Source organism: Rutilus rutilus, assembly GCF_951802725.1.
Source record: "Rutilus rutilus genome assembly, chromosome: 24".
Classification (NCBI taxonomy): domain Eukaryota; kingdom Metazoa; phylum Chordata; class Actinopteri; order Cypriniformes; family Leuciscidae; genus Rutilus; species Rutilus rutilus.
Window position 1 is genome coordinate 16237379 of NC_140228.1, and position 21237 is coordinate 16258615.

Below are 21237 nucleotides of genomic sequence, written 5' to 3' on the forward strand. Positions count from 1 at the left end.
AGCCACAGCCAATTATAACCAACTGCAGAACTGCAGAATCAGCAGATTGAAGAGAACAGCGCCAGAGGAGAACAGCGCCAGGCCAGCAGTCTCACATCGGTGTTGGGGGAAGCTTTTAGCATTATTAAGGGTAGGTTTAGTGGTTGGGTGGGGTCCGCATTCGTTAAGGTTGCGCTTATAGTTATAGTTAAGGGTAGGGTTAGTGGTTGGGGCGGGTTACTTGATCGTCAAGTACGTTTTCCTTAGACTGCTGTGGCATGTGATTCTGCAGTTAGATATATCACATCACAGCAGCAATCATTCACCCCTCCACTATGTTTAAAGTTTATAGCACGCCCAGCTCTGGACCTTGCTTGTCGAAATGATCACAGAGCTTTCCAGTGGTAAATACAATAATTCCGATAGCACATAAAGGCAGCATTGGTTTGACTCGGTTGTGGTTGGGAGAGTCCTCTCTACTGGGTGGAAAGTTAAAACATGGCTGGTTGTAACTTTGAGGCCCTTCAGCTGTGTCAGCTGCGCTCTGGGGCAAAGTGTGGTCCCGCCGCTTCACGGTCGGACTGGATGTCTCCAGTCTTTTCCGCATGAACAGCAACAAGAAAAGAGGGGGTCACTGATAATGCCCTTTTTACATACACAGAGTTCACACCTCTCGAGTTTGGCTTGACCAATGGAAAGGGTGTCATTTCATGTGGGAAAAGTTCCTTTGTTTGGAAGCTGAGTAGACTGGCAATTTTGTGTCCCTTTATACTCTATTGAACTCTTTCCCCGCCATTGATGAAAATTTACGTCATTTGTGAGACAACGCTTCCCTGCCATTGACGGAAATGTCCAGCTTCCCGTGTTTTCACTGTTACAAGCGCGCTTTTAGGCATCTTCTGAAAGAGTACTGAATCTCCTAATCGAAACACATGTGAAGAAGAAGCAGAAACAAGCGATATCATGTAAGCATATGCATGTAAATTAACACAATCTTCATCATTAAACAGCATATAAATCAAAACTGCCAAATGTTACTGAGGGAAATGTCAACCCAGGACTGTGCAAGCTTTGGGGGTGTTGATGGACTCAGTCTACCCCATCTATGTTTTAATCATTGATCTGAATCCCATCCAGAAGTAATCTTTGACAAAAACGTGATTTTTGGCCATTAAACTTTTGTGAAAATGATCAAAAATGTTGGCGGGGACAGAGTTAACATAACAATCATATAATGTGGAGGTGATATACACCTATGGGAAGGGAGTTAAACGAGGATCATTTTGATATGAAGCATGATACCAATAAGGTTACATTTTCATTAACATTTACATTTCAATAGGACTGAGGTGAAAGTGAACTCTCTCTAAATTCCTTTGGGTTGTAAAACCAGTTTTATCTTGCTTATTTGTCTGTGAGATTATTAATTCAATTTAACAAATAATTGAGTGTTTGATCAGTCACTTTTTTAACTTTTTTTTTTTTTTAACTTTATTATTATATCTATATATAATATAGATATATACTACTGTACTCCTAAAAGTTGAGAAAACTATATATTTATTTCAATCTTCCTCTTCTGAGAAAACAGACCAACATGATTAATGATGTCATCCTGTGTACTTGTAAAATCTTAGTCCAATCAAATGCTGCTAATATCACATTTTATTTTTGTATTATTTATTTATTATTAAGTCTGCATGAAATGGAAGTTGCGATGGTCTTTTTCCCCTTTTGTGATGTATATTTGAGTAAACCGGCTTTTCGAATGAGAAAGAAAATGTAGGACGGGTCTTAGTTTTGTCCACTGGGAATTGATTGGATGGTGGGATGGTTGTGGTTTGCTATTACTGTGATCTCATGTGAGTGACAGGTTGTCCCGTCTTCACGCCAGTAAACACATCATCAGGGAAGAGATGTCATTGCAACAGGGTGGGGAAGTTATTTGATAAAAAATTAAGAGGGCACAATATATACAGTATACACAGATAAATCATTTATAACAAAACAGCAATATTCCATAAAAAAAATAAGAACTGTCAATTTTTATTTCATGTTGACTATCAAAGGAATAAGCCTTTAAAATGCCCCATCTCAACTTCCTGTATGAAATATGTCAACATAGGAAAGAAAACAGTTTTTTTCTTGTTTATCTTGGGGCTATTCAAAATCCTCATCCTGTCTTGTCATGAAATATCCAAATATGCCACACAGTCGAATGTGGAGATGCCTGGAGCAGATCTAATTTGCTAAAGTAATGCTATCAGACTGAGCTGTTTGGCACAAGCGCACACGGACAAGGTGGAAAAGAACGCAGGGCTCCTGCTCTTGTTGTTTGTCTCCTCCAGACTAATTTGGCTGTTTGCATCGTTTCAGTAACGGGGAGCCAGGTGCATTCTAGACTGGTTAATGAAGCATTGAATTGGTTTTAAAGAGCAGTACTTTTTTTTTGCAATTTAGAAAATGCTTGTCTTCATAAATTGTATCATGAATAACAGTAATTTTGTCAGGTTTTATGTGCAATGTGGATTTTTAAACATAACATAATATAGGCTAATGTGGAAATAATGTGTTTGTGCTCTGTAGTAGAGCTCAATGGACTGTGTTACATTACACACTAGCTGCAGTACAGAGGTCGCTCCAGAAGCACTGGCCTCGTTTGCAAGCACAGAATGTGCACAGGCTTATCGAACTCTACCTTTCACTTAAGGGAGATCTACTGTGTTTATCGCAGCCACCAACCAAAACTCAAAGAAACCAATAGTACAACGTTATTTAGCCGCCAACATTTTTATCTCCCTTTCCTGACCTGTTTTTTTTCTCTCTCACTCTCTCTCTCTCTCTCTCTCTCTCTCTCTCTCTCTCTCTCTCTCTCACTCTCTCTCTCTCTATCTCTCTTTCTCTACCAAAGCCAATTACCCCCAAAATCAATATGTGGACTAACTGTGCTTGCAGTCAGATGGTGAGAGAGAGTGAGTGACAGGAGGAGCTAGAGAGAGAGAGAGAGAGAGAGAGAGAGAGAGAGAGAGAGAGACTCATTTTATTGGCTCATGAATTTACTTGACGAAGTAAAGGATTTTTGCTAGTTTCAGCCTGATGCAGTTATGCGTTGTTTTAATAGCAAATGCATTTGCGCCCATCTGTTCTGACGTGCTGTTCTGACTGTTCAGGCGCATTGTTGGAGCGTTGCTATTTTGAGGCAACTAAAATAGACTGCACCATTGACCAACTGAAACCTGGTCTAAAGTCAATGGCGCATTATTTTTTATTTATTTTTTATTTAAAGGGTGCATTAGTAATATGCGCCTATAGGTGGGTGCACAAAGCGCGTACACTCTGCTTATTACACACACAGGGACGGGCAGCAGCACACAAATATGCCACATATTAAAAATAAAAGGATTACAATGTAAAAGATTAATATTGTATACATAAAGATATGGTGAAATCCGGGCTTGTCCCGTAGATGGTCTGCTTGCACGCTTTAACCTCGTGCACGAGCAGATCCGTTTCCTCTCTGGAGAAGTGTCTTTCTGCTTGCAAATTCCGCCATGTAAATAGCAATCCGCCATGGTGCAAGCTGGCTTTTAAAGGGAATGGGAGATGAGACTCTGATTGGTTCATTGTTATTGTTATTGTTGTTACGCCCAAAACACACTCAAAACACACCCATTACGCCCAAAACACACCCATTATATTAAGCGAATAGGGACAACCCTTTTAAACCATGCGCTGGGCGCGCCGACCATTTTTCCCGTCGTTAAACTAGCAAAAGTGGATTCAGACACACCCTAAGTGAACTTGCGCCGTGCGCTTTAGACCATGCGCTTAGATTGTTAAAATAGGGCCCTCAGTGTCACAGTGTTTGGCATGGTAATAGATATGACAATGTTGATATGTTTGGTCTAAGCAGAATAGATCTGCTACACTGCTGTTGTACGGGGCTTGCTACAGCCAATACGTACACAACACACTGCTGTGAGAAAGTAAGACAATATAGTGTGCATTAATTACCCATTGCAGATCAGGTGGAGTTGGGGAAGGTGGATGGTTTCTGAAAGTGCTGACCAAGTATTTAAAGGTTAAACAGTGAGCTCATTGGCTACTGATACAGCAGGAACCAATCGGCTGTGCCCTATAGAGAATTATGTGATTGAAAGACGATTGAGTTAAGGACCTATCAGCCTGCGCCAACTAGAGTTTCGTGACATAACTTTATATTTTTTTAAGTTACAAAAGTAATTTTAAAACATTTCATGAATTATTAAGTATTATTAATTATTATATTTCCATTTTTGGGGAGTCTTGCCACAGGTTTTTTTTGACCTGAACTAACCTCACCTTGCCATAAAAAGTTAAATCTATGTGATATTTATGCAATATTTATTGAGGCTTAATTACCTTTACACAAATCGATTTTTTTTTTATATATTAAGAAGCAGTAAAACATTTTTGTTAAAATATTTTTTGCTATGAAATAAAATATCATGCTAAATGCACTTCAATAACTTTATTTTACATTTTTTTTCTTCATTATGATATTAGAACAATTGTTCTAGTGATATTAGTGATACTGATATTAGAACACCCTGATATTTTAGACTACATGACCACCCAAAATATTCAAATTGATTTTAATTCTGAACTTAAAAACATACTCATCATATAAAAGCAGTATCCAAGTACTTTATAATAAATGTATAGATATTAAAATGCACACATGAGCAGGCCAAGATCATTAAAGCAGCCAAAGTGCTTTCTATTGTTCAGGGTGATGTTTTCAAAGATACATGATTTCATATACAAGATTTTCTCATTCAGATTCTTCACTGTGTTTGCACTCCTCAAATGAAATTTATGCTGTGCTGACTTTAGGTTCTTTCACAGCGGAAACCCATGTTTTTTACTCCTTATACTCAACCACCCAGAACAGAATCCATTTTATGAAGGGAGCAGCATTACGTGTGCCTCTTTCAGTTTTCTCCTCGTTGTAACATCTGAAGCAAAACACAAAGCATGCAATTTTCCACCCCAAGCTTCCAAGACATCCTAATGGGTAATAAATGCTGCCATTTTAAATTGCACGATTCACATGTCCCATGCAATGAGGGAAAAGCATTTGACTCGTGTGCATTTTCTGCAATTCTGGGACATTATTGAGAATTTACATTAAATTGTCCTTTGACTCGAGCAAAAGAGGCATGCTATAAAAGTTGTGCAATCAAAATTAGAACTGATACTTTGTTTACCTTCCTCCAGCTACTACCAGTAATGCAAAGTCTACATTAATTTGTTACTCTGCCTTCATTTGTTAAGTCTCTCGGCTAATTACCATTACTTACACTCAACTTTAATAGAGGGGAGGATGTGAACCTTCCTGAAATAATAATGACTGATTATTGTGCCTCGAGATGGAATTTTGCTATGTCAAGGACTTCAGTAAATCTATTCAACCTTCCAGAGCCTGAAATGTCGATTGCACAGAGGAGTTCTCCATCCCTACACTTTATCGGGCCTGATAAAATAAAGTAGATGGTGAAATGTGGCCACCTGAATGTCCCCAAATTCATTCCCTGAGTTCAATTTTCAATTTTTCGGTTTGAATCCATCACGCCTCAATAATATAGTCCTTGTGCACAGAGGAGTCATATATCCAGCTCCCTTTTCTAATCTCAGATGTCGTTAGAATGATTTAAATTCGATACGATTTCGAGTCCACAAATTAGAAGATTTAATATCTCCACTATATCACTGCCTAATCAGAATTATTGGACTTGGGATTAGTAATTTCTGGTTTTTCTACATCCTCTACGTGTGCAAAGAGAGTTGAATATTATTTGTTATTACCAAGAAGTATGCAGTTATGAGTGCAGTGAATGCAAATCATATTTGAGTGAGTACACAACAACATGCACAGCATAGCAAATGCAACCATATGAGCGATTCAAATACAGACAGAAAGACACTATGCTAAGGTCATGAAAAATGTATTTTTATCTGATTCTTGTTAAAAGTTCAATGTAGTATGTCAACAAAATGAAATAAAACCAACAGCGTGGGGCTGCGAGTGTGATATTCCTTTTATACACAGTTCAATAAACAAGAAGTTAATATTGAGTAACTTACTTTATTTTAGGCACATGATACCAGTCTATTTTTGCTCTGTCAACGAAAACAATTCCAAATGATCACATTGCAGCATCTCAGAGCAACAGACAACAGTATTGTTTATATTTTCTGAATGAATCTGTGTTTTGAACCATTTGGCTGAGTGAATGAATCAATGACCCACGCCGCTGGTAAAACCAGCAATGCAAGTTTGAGAGGTGGCGCCCCAACAAATCTCGCGAGAATCACGACTTGCTTTACGGCACGACGTCACATACATCAACAACATATGAAGCAGCCTCTATGGAAGACACTAGCACGCATTTCAGATGTGAATCATGGCAGAGTCGACAAAGAAAACGAAGAAAGTGCGGTCCGAAGAGTGCAGAGACGGCTCTGCGTGAGTGTTTTTTATGACAGTATAACGTTAAATACAAGTACTCCACAGCGACTCCAGAGGTCGCTGTTTGAGAAAACCGGAAACTGCATAGTGTGCCTTTAACAAATATAATCCAAGGTCATAGTCCATACCAGGCAGAGGGTCAAGCACATGTAATGACTGTAATGATGTAAAACCGAACACAAATAAAATCCACTGAGGCAGACGAACAAGAAATCCAAAACTCAGGAAAATATAAAGAAACCAGGAACTGCTCAAAATGCTGACAGAAAGTGTGAACCAAAGCAAACAATCAAACAAACGAGACTTCATACTGAATGAAGGCAAAAGGCATTTAAATAGACAGGGTGATGATCAAATGAAACAAGACACAGATGAAACAGATAAACTAATAATGAGCAGTGGGTTCTGGGAAATGAAGTCCGGGAATAACAGAGTCTATGGAAACAGTGAGGGACTAGGCTGCCATCAGTTGGTACATGATGGCACCTGCAGCTGACAGATGTAACAGAATCAGTGGTTTGAACAAATCATTTGAATCAGTGATTACGTGATTATTTTATAAAGACAGTCACTTGTCACCACCTACTGGTTTATCAGTATCAATATAACCTGCAGAAAAAGTAGCTGACCACCACCACTATACACTGTTGAATAGCCTACACACTACTAAATGTATATTGCAACATGCCAACTTTTGTGAAAAGAAAAGAAATAAATGTCATGCATGTATTCCAGCAGCTATATCTGTGCTATATAGCTATATAGCATGTGCTGTGACATTTGTGAGACCCGTTAATTACTGGTCTTGTATTTGGCCGTATATCTGTCAACAGTTGTGCTTTGGAAGTTAAAATGAGCTGTTTATGACTTCAGGGCTCATGCAACGCCTCAGTGCAGTGAAATTCAAGCCGCACCAGCAGCAGGGCAATCGGGTCTTATTAGTGCAGAGGCGATAATGATGACCGGGATCTGCAATCATAATTTGTGTCAAATCCTGGATTTTATGCACTGATAATGCATATCTGCAGAAGGCCAAATCCCCATCAATCTCTTGGAAAAGGGTTGTTTAGTAAACAATGTTGTTTACATACAATTTGAATAAAGCCCTAGACAAAAACAGCTTTCTGGTGTCGCACCCCTTCCATTCCAAACCAAAGGCTTTGTCCAGGTATTATAACCAACTTGTTATGTTCATAAACCCATATAAATGACCCATTTAAAGGGATAGGTCAACCAAAACTTCTGTCATTTACTCATCTTCGTGCTGTTCCAAATATGTACACCATTGCTAATTGCATACATTTTTGAAAAGAAATTTGTAACTGACTAGTTGACTAGTCCAAGAAATCCCCAAAGAAATCTTAAGATGCCATTAATTTGAAATAGCCTACTTGATCTATGAATCAAACAGTCAGAAAAATATGCACAATGTATTTATATATGCAATGTACTTGCCTTGCATTATGATCATTGTACATTAAACTTAAGCATCACTTAATCAATGTTAACCAATATAGACACATTTATTAAAATGAACTGAATCTATAGGCATTGCAGGACAAGTAAGTAGGTCCAATGTTGACTAGCAGCATCATTTAGTTGACTAGTCTCCCACACCCAAACAAAAGAAGATATTTTGAAGATATATATATATATGAAGGCACAGAGCTATATTTCCTAATTGGTCCTGACTGTGTTTCGACATTTGGATCTAAGGGACCGCTCTCAGCTCCTGCATTCAACTTCCACTTTCCCTGTATTCGACAAAGCTATTGAAAATGAAAAGAGGAAAAGGCCACATGAGGCTTTCCCAAACAAGGTTATTAAATGGCCACTGGATCAAAAAAGCGGTCCCTGAAATGCTTTTTAGTCAATCTTGCTTTTCTTATTACTGCTGGGTCTGTTTACAGCAGGGACAAAGGCTTCAAACAGCCAGTGGCCTGGGGAAAGACACATGAGGGAAGCAGCTTTCCCTGTTATTTAACACAGCCAGATCTTGTCTGGTAACACAGCTTTATCTCTTAGAAAAGAGGAGGGGTAATAAGGTCAGTCAAGCCCAGGAGACAAGGAAGTGAGACTCAGGAGAACGAGCGTGTGAGTTTTCTAGATAGTGAGAAGAAGAGACGGAGAGAAGGACAGGTGGACAAAGGGAAGGTAAGAGACAAATGACAACAACCACAAAGTGTCCTGCATGTACTGCTTAATCCAGTAAGGTGTATAGTAGGGTTATGAGAGGAAGTGACATCACAATGCACAGTCTGTCTACAGACAGCAAGATCTGACAACTGGAATGAACTCATACACTGTCTGCATAATAATTGCATCTGAATGCTGTGAGTGACTGCACACAACCATTTTTATTTTCACACGATATCAGGAAGTAATTACACACAGTGTGCACATCATTCTACTATTTAAATGACTACTTTGGAAATCATCCAGAAATGGATTATGCCATGCATCTGCAATTTCAGATGAAACTAACCTTGAGTGAAAACACCTTTAATTAATTTATAACCAAATTGGGAACCTCAAGCATTAAAGCCATGTGATGTTCGAATATCTTAACCTACAACTGGATGCTTGTTGCCCAGGTTCAAGATTTACATCAGTCTACAGCATTCCCACACCTTCTAACCAATCATTTTTCCTTATTTTAGAGTGACAATTTGGAATTACCCATACAAAAATTTAATATATGGCCATATATGTCAGGCTTCCTGGGTGGGATGAAGTAGGAGGCGAACTCGAAGATGAAGTATTCCAAGGTTTTAATTCTCAAATATAACAGATACACAAAAAACAGGGAGCGTGTGCTCAGAACAGGAACCTAACATTTAAACATTGACCGACAAGTGAAGACTGAAACACTCAGGGCTTAAATACAGGGGAGAACAGATCAGGGAAACAAGACACAGCTGACAAGACTAACGAGGAAACAGGTGTGACAAATGAACTAAATGACAGTTACCATGGAAATCAAGAAATGGCGGGAAATAGAACAAAGACAGACATGTGATCAGTGACAAAAACACACTCAAACAGAACAGAACTGTGACATAATTCCCCCCTCCCGGTAGGCGCGTCCTCGCGCCGTAGACAGACCAACAAATAGGGTGGGAGGGTGGGAGGGTGGGAGGGTGGGCGCCCTGGAGGCTGACAAGGGCGTGGCTTGGCAGGACAGGGAGCCTCCAGGGCGGAGCTGGCAGTTCAGGTGACCAGGGCGAAGACAGCCTTTCAGGCGGCCATGGCGGAGAAGACCCCTTGGGTGGCCATGGCGGTGCGGACCCTTCGGGCGGCCATGGCGGAGACGACCCCTCGGGCGGCCATGGCAGTGCGGACCCTTCGGGTGGCCATGGCGGAGACGACCCCTCGGGTGGCCATGGCGGAGACGACCCTTCGGGTGGCCATGGCGGAGACGACCCCTCGGGTGGCCATGGCGGAGACGACCCTTCGGGTGGCCATGGCGGAGACGACCCTTCGGGTGGCCATGGCGGAGACGACCCCTCGGGTGGCCACGGCGGTGAGGACCCCTCGGGCGGCCACGGCGGAGAGGACCCTTCGTGCGGCCACGGCGGAGAGGACCCTTCGGGCGGCCGCGGTGAGGACCCTTCGGGCGGCCACGGCGGTGAGGACCCTTCGGGCGGCCGTGTTCCCTCGAGTGGCCAGGATGGAGGCCTTTGGCCCCCCCCAAAAAAATACTTGGGGAAAGTCCCGGGTACCAGAGAAGGATGGTTATAAACAGTCTCTGACCGGGCTGATGGGGACCGTGAAGAGTGCTCGGTGCTGGGCAGCGATAAGGGCTCGGTGCTGGGCAGCGATGAGGGCTCGGTGATGGGCAGATCCAGCGATGAGGGCTCTGTGCTGGGCAGATCCAGCGATGAGGGCTCTGTGCTGGACGGAACCAGCGGTGAAGGCTCTGTGCTGGACGGAACCAGCGGTGAAGGCTCTGGGCTGGACGGGACCAGCGGTGAAGCGGGCTTTGAGCTGGGCAGGACCAGCGGCGAAGAGGGCTTTGAGCTGGGCAGGACCAGCGGCGAAGAGGGCTTTGAGCTGGGCAGGACCAGCGGCGAAGAGGGCTCTGAGCTGGGCAGGACCAGCGGCGAAAAGGGCTCTGAGCTGGGCAGGACCAGCAGCGAAGAGGGCTCTGAGCTGGGCAGGACCAGCGGCGAAGAGGGCTTTGAGCTGGGCAGGACCAGCAGCGAAGGCTCTGAGCTGGACAGGACCAGCGGCGAAGAAGGCTCTGAGCTGGGCAGGACCAGCGGCGAAGAAGGCTCTGAGCTGGGCAGGACCAGCGGCAAAGAAGGCTCTGAGCTGGGCGGGACCAGCGGCGAAGAGGGCTCTGAGCTGGGCGGAACCAGCGGCGAAGAGGGCTCTGAGCTGGGCGGAACCAGCGGCGAAGAGGGCTCTGAGCTGGGCGGAACCAGCGGCGAAGAGGGCTCTGAGCTGGGCGGAACCAGCGGCGAAGAGGGCTCTGAGCTGGGCGGAACCAGCGGCGAAGAGGGCTCTGAGCTGGGCGGAACCAGCGGCGAAGAGGGCTCTGAGCTGGGCGGAACCAGTGGCGAAGAGGGCTCTGTGCTGGACGGGACCAGCGGCGAAGAGGGCTCTAAGCTGGACGGGAACAGCGGCGAAGAGGGCTCTGTGCTGGATGGGACCAGCGGCGAAGAAATCTTTGAGCTGGATGGGACCAGCGGCGAAGAAGGTTCTGAGCTGGACGGGACCAGCGGCGAAGGGAGCTTCAAGGTCGGCGGAATAAAAGAAAACAAAAGCTCTGCGGGCATGACGCTGTCTGTCACAGGCACCGCGGGCATAACGCTCACAGTCTCAGGGGCGGCGGGCATGACGCATACTGCCTTGGCTTCGGCAGATCCGGCGTGAAGTGCAGGCTCGGCTGGACTGGCGTGAAGTGCAGGTTTGGCTGGACTGGCGTGAAGTGCAGGCTCGGCTGGACTGGCGTGAAGTGCAGGCTCGGCTGGACTGGCGTGAAGTGCAGGCTCGGCTGGACTGGCGTGAAGTGCAGGCTCGGCTGGACTGGCGTGAAGTGCAGGCTCGGCTGGACTGGCGTGAAGTGCTGGGTTGGGTGACATTCCTGACCGGGGCGCAACACTCTCCAGACACCGGATCACAGTCTCTTTCCAGGATAGTCCAGTGGTGTCTGGGAGGTTGAGGGGACGATGGAAAGTGGCCCCGATCAGGAATAGTGTGCTGAGGGTTTCGTCCTCCAATGAGCTTGTGAGGGCGAGCTGAAAAAACTTCCGGGAGAAATCCAGGATGTTGTGGTTCTCCTGGGCCACAAGGATGAAATTGAGGTGTTCATCCATTTTGTTTTTTGGTCGGTCAATCTGTCAGGCTTCCTGGGTGGGATGAAGTAGGAGGCGAACTCGAAGATGAAGTATTCCAAGGTTTTAATTCTCAAATATAACAGATACACAAAAAAACAGGGAGCGTGTGCTCAGAACAGGAACCTAACATTTAAACATTGACCGACAAGTGAAGACTGAAACACTCAGGGCTTAAATACAGGGGAGAACAGATCAGGGAAACAAGACACAGCTGACAAGACTAACGAGGAAACAGGTGTGACAAATGAACTAAATGACAGTTACCATGGAAATCAAGAAATGGCGGGAAATAGAACAAAGACAGACATGTGATCAGTGACAAAAACACACTCAAACAGAACAGAACTGTGACAATATACAGTATGTACTTATATTTTAAATAGCATGACATATCTATACATATATTTGACTTATCTGAGAACACAATATATGCCTGCAACATGAACATTTATGTGTCCAAACATGTGAAGAAAATATTTGAGTTCATCCATATATGATACCATATATCTGCATATATTACAGTATAGTATTGGTTTCTCACATATACAGTATGGACAACATTAAGTATAAATATGTGACATATTTGTTTTCCACATATTTAATAAATGTATGTAAACATACATGCATGTGATACTGATGCATTTTCAAAGCTGTGGCATATGAGCCCTAATATAAGTGGAAGTATGTACTATGGAAATAAGTGCATATATGCATGTATACATATATGCGTCTTACATATATTTCACATTTATGTGCATATACGGGAAAATATATGGCACTTTCATGAAAACGGCCATTTTTGCTATATTTTGCAATATATGTTTCATATATGTCTATGTGTTTTACATATATGAATTTTGCATATATTCTCATTTAGGCAGCAGACATACATGGGCACTGACATATATATTGACATATATTACATTTTTGTATTGCTTTCAATCCGAGTATAACAAATTTTTTTTATTAGGGATGGAAATCGTGTGGAATTTAGGTTTGCAATTATTTGAACTGAATTGGTGAATTCTTAAAATTGGAAACATTAATCCTATGCTATGTCTACATTAATCCAGATAGATTTGAAAACAGAGTTTTCTTTTTAAAACGCTCTCTCCGTCCACACTAGTGTTTTCAAGCGTTTTCATCAGTTTGTTATCCACACCGAAAGTCAGAAAACGCTAAATTCACCGTACAGCGCATGCGCAAACCCTCATAAAAGCTCACTGAGATGAAACAGACAGAACAAAAACATAATCAAGTTACTGTATCAAGCAATTCTTCTGGCAGGATCATTTTAAATATCTCACCATTCACTAATGCGTCCAGGTCGCACTCACTCACCATTATATGTTTGGTCTAAAATGCAACTGCTCTCATGTTTTGCCGCAGGACAGCAAATGTGAGTGAATTTTCTGTCCTCTTTGCAGGACTGTGATATGAAGAGTGTGCAAAGTAACATATTTTAGCAACTGTGTGAAAGTGAATAGCACATAACAGGTGCGCTTTAATGGACTTCCAAAGTCACACAGCCATTCACTCCCATTATCAAGCTTGGAAGAGCCAGGACATTTTTTAATATAACTGCGATTGTATTCGTCTGAAAGAAGAATGTCATATACACCTGGGATGGATTCAGGGTGAGTAAATCATGGGATAATTTTCATTTTTTGGTGAACTGGGATAGTTTACCCAAAAATAAAAATTGAGTCATTATTTACTCACCCTGGTGTTGTTCAAATGCTTTCTTATACAGACCACAAAAGGATACAAAAAAAAAAGTCCTGCTCACAATCATCCATATAATGGCAGTGAATAAGGGCTAGCTTCAAGCTTTGAAGAAAAAGATGTAAACGGATCAGAATGATTCCATGTAACTGTATTTCCAAGTATTCTGAGTGTATGGGTTTGGTAAAAAAACAAAACAAACTAAAAAAACATCTATTATTATTTAGGGAAACTCTTAACCTTTGGTCAGCTGTGCACGGCTCATGACTGCGTGTTCATGAGACCGTATTAGCGCAGCAGTTCACTCCAGTTCTCCCAGGAAATGCACACAAGCACACCATTTACAGAAATTAAGATTAATCAAAACAGTGCACAAAACTCTGGATAGATAACCGTTGAAATGACAGTTGACTTATGTGACTGCAAGAATTCGCTTTGCTGTTGTGACAACTGAAACAAAACAGAGATCTTTACATCAAAGAAGAAAGCATGTGCATAATGTTTTTAGGAGCCATGTTTCGTGACATGTTTTATTACTCTTGATTCCTCGAAATGGTGTCAGTCTGTGATATTTTGCAACTTTCCTTTAAAGCTTGAATCTGGTTCCTATTTACTGCCATTATATGGATGAGCACAAGCAGGAGTTTTTTTTTATTTTTTTTATGTCTCCTTTTGTGGTCTGAAAAATAAAGAAAAATATGGCATTAAAACAATACCAGGGTGAGTAAATACAACGACTGAATTTTCATCTATCCCCTTTAAGAACAACACAGCATTATATTAGTTATTGGTTCATGGAGTAAAATGAATGTTTTGCTGTTCAGTAAGTGAGTCAAATCAGTCAGAATACATTGATCAACCTTTTATTTTTTTCATTCACAAAAAAAAAAAAGGCTCATAAGTGTCATTCTCTTGAGAATCAGAATGTTTGTTTTGGATCCATTTCATGGAACCGATTCACTATTTTGATCTATTAACCAGCTCATAAGAGTCATTAAAATCATTCACATCAGAACTGGTGATCCTTGGTCGTGCTGTATTTTTTTTTATTCAAAAGAACCAACTCATAAAATCATTAGCTCAGGACTTCACTGGTCGCACTAAAGGTTCTGCACTGAATAATATATGATACCAGGAACAGTATTTAGTCTTGTTTAGTACAGTCTTTTTCTCCGCATGAATACATTTAGGTATTCCAGTAATTTTTAAAGTCCCCATGAACCGGAAGTTGCAACTGACTTTACTTCAGTGTTGTGACATATTTCCAAGTGAAACAGAACATTGAATAGAGGGCGGGATTTTACTTTAGCGCACCTCCTCTCCATCCCCACGGTTGGAGGGGAGGGTTTAAGCGTTTTCAACCCAAGCTGTAACTGACATATCCAAAGAAGGAATGCCATTCTAGAGCGGAATCATATTTTTATATTTTGATTAAAGATTACTACAACAAACATTTTTTTTTTCTGTGTATTAACTTGCACGGATTAATTGTTCACCACATGACTAGTAATGTGCTCAAACAAAGTAAAGAGGGTCAATTTTGATTTCATGACAACTTTAAACAATGATTCACAGTTTCGAATCACACTTTTTGATTTCATTTCAAGTTGATCACATAGCTCTACTACAGTAAGGAGAAAAGTCTGGAGACCAGATTTGTAAGTCAGCTGCACTTAAACTGATTTGATATGAATCAAGCAAGTGCAGTCTTAATGAGGTCTGATGCAGAGAATTTCAGAAGTTTTGTTGCCAGAGCCCCAGTATGACGAAAATACACTAGACTCAGTTCCCTCTCTTTCACACTGCAGATTGGCACATCTTTGATTGAGTGGCCGTTTTGTGATAAGAAGCATAAATTTTGAGCTAAATACAGTAATGTTTCTTTCTATAGCGATAAAATGTGAAAAACACCAAGGAAGATGAATACATGCGATTTCTATCCTTCCTCATTCCCTGCTTTTCATTCATCTGTTGTACCTTCTGCATTAGCATGTGTTACCATTGGCTGCAGCAGAGCAGATGCGCTCTCCACTTTTTTTGGGGGAACATCAAGGGAAGTGAATTCAGGGACTTTTATCTCCTTAATTATGTAAATTATATGCCACTGATATTCCTTATCAAGACTAGAGGAAGCTGTGTTTCTTCCCTGGCAAGTTGCGAAGCGAGAGTCTGAATCCATTCATGCTGAACAGTTTCTCCAAACTTGGTGAAAGAATTTCCTCTTGACTCACAATAGGATGGAAAAATCCTCAGCTCAAAACTCATTTCTCAGATACGACTCTAAATCAGTGCTGCCTTCAATTGTGTGCTACTTTCTCTTGTACAGCTGTGTAATTCATCAGCAAGGTCCTTAAAGCTCGACCGCTCTGTGAAATTCTTCAGCATTAACAACTTTAGTTGCAGCTTTATTCAAATTTTGCTTTTAGCATTCTCCACACAATATCTATCACTGTTCAATTTGCACACCATTTACGCAAACATCTCTCGCTTGAACTCAGGTACAGTATTACATGCAGTTCAGACTCACTTTAGAGCTTCAATTTTAAATCAAAGCAAATGATCAGAAAGCAGTGAATTTTAACACACTGAGAATGAGATGTCAGATAAAAATCAACCATTTTGCAATCTGCTACATATTTTCAAAGGATTATTTTGAGAGGACGTGAAATCAATTATATGCGGAATGATGTAGTTGTTACCACTTAGCATCTTATTGGCAATCTTGAGCATCTGAAGCAGGTCCTGGGAAGGATTGTCAGCATTCATTGTGGTACTAAGAGCTGATCAAGGTAAACAAGTTAAAATGGTTTTAGATTAATTAGAACATGCTGTTCTTTATTGCAGTAGAATGACTAATAAGCTCAACTGCAGATTAGGATCATTGACAGAACCAACATGGACCCACAATTATTGCTATATGAATCAGCGGCTTGGATTTTGAAGAGTATAGTTACTGATTGCATCAGGAATTCAAGTCGACATGCAGAGGATAACAATAACCCGAGGGTACTGAGGTCACTCAAAACCGGTTCCAGAACTCTTAAAGACCATCAAGGAATGCCAAAAACTCACTGGTGTAATAAGTCTTTCACAATCGTAAACATTACTGACACTGCATAAAGGAGCATAAAACAGAACGTAGGCCTACCTGCTGTGAAATTGTAGCTCGCAGAAAATCCCATGGCTTCCAATTCACCATCCGCAACAAATTTTATCCATAGGTAGCGGCTGCTCGATCTGATGTATGGAGGGTTCTGCTGCCCACAGTAGCGTCCAATTATTGGAGAAAAGCCAAAGGGCCCGTCCCGGACTTCAATATGGTCAAATTTACATTCCCATGAAGGCTCTATTGAATACTTTTCATCAAAGAAAAGATCAATGCATTGTCTCGGGGGAGCTGCAAAGAGTGAAAAGAAATCATGAAGACTGACCGCTGTAATTTATGATGGCTGATGTCATATGTAAAACATACTGTCACGGCAATACAGAACTATTTTATGTTTTGGCAGATTCATATGAATTTTGTATCATCTCATTCATACCTTTTTTTTGTACAATCTGCTTATGCCCCTCTGATGGTTAGGTTATGGTTTAGGGGTGGACCTTCATGCTTGTATTCTTTCTAAAAACTGTTCACTTGCGTACGAATGACATCATACAAATTCAAAAGAAATAGCAACCTTGTTGAATAATTACGTTTTCTAATGAGACTGGGTTGGGTATGTCTGCCATTATTAGTATACAAAGGACGTTTCTGAGATCAAAGGTACATGGACTGCAACCAGATTGGTAGAAAAAGCACAGTAACATCACACTTAATCGAAAGAAATTAGCACTAAAGATTGAAGACCACAGTGGTTTTTACTAATAATATCTCATAACATTTGTAATCTTATTATGACAGTAAAAGATCATCACGAATAAACCATCAGATTGCAAGACAATTGCTACTAGCTTCTTAGTTCAATTTGAGTCCAACAGATGTGACTGAAAGAAATCTAATTGCGATAATCAAACTGACTTTCAGATATTGAGAGATTGTTGATCTATAGATCCTTCTGTTATAAATGCAAATGAAACACTAGTGTTCTGGTTATTAGTATCATGGTGCTGCATGGGATTAACAATCAACTGATTGCTCCTGCATCCCTCACTGTGAGTGCAACTGCACTCCTGAACAGTTTAAAACAACCCCCTCCATCCCAGTGTCACATGAAAGATTTGCTTGTGAGCTGCATTTACTATTTGAACAAGTTTTTTTTTTTTTTTTTTTTATACCTTCAATGATGTAGATGCATTCTCGCTCTGGGGGATATTTGTTTGGGTAATTGGGTGAGGTGAAGAGGCCTCCCTCTGGTTCTTTCACCCAGGTTCCACACTGCCCTGCCGGCTGCACTCCTGAATTGTTTTTCACTGAGAGAAAGCAGTCAAATGTCAGAGATTGCCAGGAAACATGGAGATAGAAAGTGGGTGGGTATTCTGTGACAAAACATCATTACCTGCTTCCTTCTTTGTTGCCCCAGACAACCCAAGCATGAGAAGACCTGCAACAACTGCGACAAAAGATTTAAGATCAAAACAGCATAGAATCACGTGGACTCATTATGAACATACAGCTGGACTGAAGGATGTTGTTCATACTGCACTAAATCACAAAACAGAAATACTTCATGGAATGGTTTAAAATCAGGGATCTGAAACCTTATCCCTAAGGAATTTGGTCTATATCTTGAAAAAGTTGAAAGTTACACTTATTTCTATTAGTGTTTAACACATACAAAATAAACGCAAAATAAATAATTACATTTATTTATTTATTTAGGTCTTTATTTTCCATTCATTTTCCAGACTAATTAACTTGTAAATTTGGGAAAATATATATATATATTTTTTTAAACTTCAGCTTAAGCTAATTGTTTTGGAATATGTTAGCTGGCTAGTTGACTATCTACTGATTAAAGGTACACCTTAACATAGTATGTCCAGCGAGTAGCCGCTTTGTTTTTTTCCTAGATGTTCTTCACACTTCAACTATAGCTAACAACTAGCTTAGACCATTAATGATCATCTTGGGCAAGCTAGATGATAAGAACCAAGTAAAAACCAGCCTAACAACTTTAAGCTGGTATGACCAGCTTAGATGGTATGTTGCTGGTCCAAAATGGTTTACCAGCTTATGGACCAGCAAATCACCAGCAAGAACCAGCTAATAACCAACTTGCACCAGCTAATGATCATCTTAAACCAGCTAGAAACCAACTACCATCTTAAGCTGGATTTCCCAGCAGGGAACTGGGAAAATATGATATAGGCTACTGTCATGGTGCATATGCAGTTGCATCGCTTAATTTAACTCTAAACACATTAAATGATTTTAATCAGTTTACAATCACACACAAAGTTCCTAAAGGAATAAAGGACACACCGGTAAATTCAAATAGACCGCATGCGTAAAATGAAAGAGAGGGAAGAGTGAAGTTAACTGGCAGCTAGACTCACCGTGAAGGAACCTGTTCCCATGTACCATGTCTATTCCTTTCACAAAGGGCTTTCTCAACTAATTCCATTTAGATCGGAATACTTTAAGAAGAAAAGATGGATATTTCCCCCAAAAAATTAAAAATAAAAATAAAATCACAGCATATTGTCAAAAGCCCTGAATTCATTTCACTATATTAATAATGACAATGGAGATTCCAGCAGAGATCCACAACTATGCATTAGTAGTTTCGTATAAAACCAGAAAAAGATGTAAACATTTCCATCCAAACGTTTCCAAACCCCTCTGGTGCTTTTGATGGATTAATAGGTCCGTCATTAGCTTTTCCTGATCGCTCCACCTTTCCAGAGTCACCACGAAAAGATTCATAAAAGGCTGGAAAATCTTCCTTCCATCTCTAAGGAACATTTATCAGAGTATCCATTCCAATTCATTTTTCCATTGTTGAGCAAAGCCAACTTCAACAAGCAAACTCGCAGCGGCAAGAAACGTGTTTAGAGCCTCATTCCAGTGTTTCCTCGGCAGTAGCCTAAATGCAGTACACAATCCCGTTCCAGCTTCCCTTCACATCAAAGAGTTAATTCGTATCATCGCTCCTCTCCGGCCATTCATTATTTTCAGTTCTTCAACAGAGTTATGTCAACATGATGCGGCAGCACACGGAACTGTTCGTCATAGGCTGTCCACTAAAGATAATGTAGATGATTCTCTTAAAGAAGCACCGCAAAGCCGGTCAGACTGCGGGATCCAATGAATCCAACACCTCACACGGCACCACTAGAGCAAAAAAATTTAGAGGGATAGGCAGCAAAAAACCTGTATGAGGAAAAGAAACAAGCAAAGAAAAGGAAATCTAGCCAGAACTACTATCAGCATCTTCAGTATTAACTGCACCTGCAGTGCTGGATTGGCGAAGAGCATCTGCAGCCTGCGGACATTTGGAGTGAAGTAGCGAAGCATGCAGACACTGTAAATTCATTCGAGGGTTTATACGTGGCTCGTGAGAGCCAGTCAATTTCTTCCAGGAAAAATCACTCTGTTTATCTGGCTTTAAAAATGTTAACTTCATTCATCAATAAACTTGACGCGATGTAAATATGGTGGAATCACTCGCGCTGCTTTCTCTCCAATGAATAAATTGTGCGCAGTGTTAAGCAATTATGTTTACATGAGTTTGTTGTTCACGTGACAATGGTTCGTAGAGTAATAGCCTATTGTGTGTGGAATAATGAATCGACTTTATCAAATGATCTTTGAAAAGAATAAAAGACTACATTACACATATTTACTGCTGATAAAAGATACCTTAAAAGAGACTATCTATCTATCTATCTATCTATCTATCTATCTATCTATCTATCTATCTATCTATCTATCTATCTATCTATCTATCTATCTATCTATCTATCTAATTTTGTCAGAACCCAACAGTTTTTTTTAAAAAGCACAACAATAAATCTATTTTCCAATAGGTAAGAAAAATATATTCTTTGAAAACAAGGTTTGGTATAATTTATATTTCACTTTAACTACAATAGAAAACTGTCAGATATATATATATATATATATATATATAATTCTTCATAAATTATAAGGCAATTCCTACCTTACTTATAAAATGAACTTGCAATTAAATTAAAGTTAATTTATGACAGAAAACAGTGCTCACTATACTGTGAGTTTTGTATGAAAGAAAACTCTTATTTCATTAATAGATTAGCATACAGGTAAATCCTATTATACTTGCTCCCATTCTAAAGAAAGCTATATGCAATGAATGCCAAACTCATTTTTGTTGCCTAAAATTGTTGCGTGCTTGGTCTTCAAAATATTTTGGCAACCTCTTTCCATTTCATACCAGAAAGTACCGGAAAGTGCCATTACACACAGAGCTTTTTCATTGCCGTATTTGATTAAACTTGTCTTCAAAGTTACAAGCATCTGATTAAATTCGTCTTCAAAGTTACAAGCATCTGATTAAATTCGTCTTCAAAGTTACAAGCATCTGAAGTGATTTTTATCCTGTAGCCTAAATGTGCCTTTACCTAATGCAATAATCTCATCAACCATGTGTTTTAGAACATCAGTCTCCCTTAACCTTCTGCTACTGTTTGGTCCAATTTTACTGGAAAACTTTACGTTTTTTTTTTTTTTTGTAGATTTTTTTACTTTGTTGGAAT

The 21237-nt window shown here is 40.5% G+C and overlaps 1 protein-coding gene across 3 annotated transcripts in view; it reads right to left on the bottom strand.

Moving 5' to 3' along the window:
• neto1l (neuropilin (NRP) and tolloid (TLL)-like 1, like) overlaps positions 1–20002 on the bottom strand; it is a 113975-nt gene extending 93973 nt beyond the window's left edge. For 2 of the 3 annotated variants that reach the window (XM_084399070.1, XM_084399069.1), the window contains exons 1-4: positions 19057–19910; positions 18057–18110; positions 17836–17970; positions 16706–16954 (exon numbers count right to left, since the gene is read on the bottom strand). In XM_084399070.1, the coding sequence (XP_084255196.1) occupies positions 16706–16954; positions 17836–17970; positions 18057–18110; positions 19057–19084 (466 nt within the window). In that variant the 5' untranslated portion in view covers positions 19085–19910. Of the gene's footprint in view, positions 1–16705; positions 16955–17835; positions 17971–18056; positions 18111–19056 lie in introns of all 3 variants that reach the window. The other variant, XM_084399068.1, reaches the window with a different exon arrangement.
• Positions 20003–21237: the final 1235 nt, after the last annotated feature.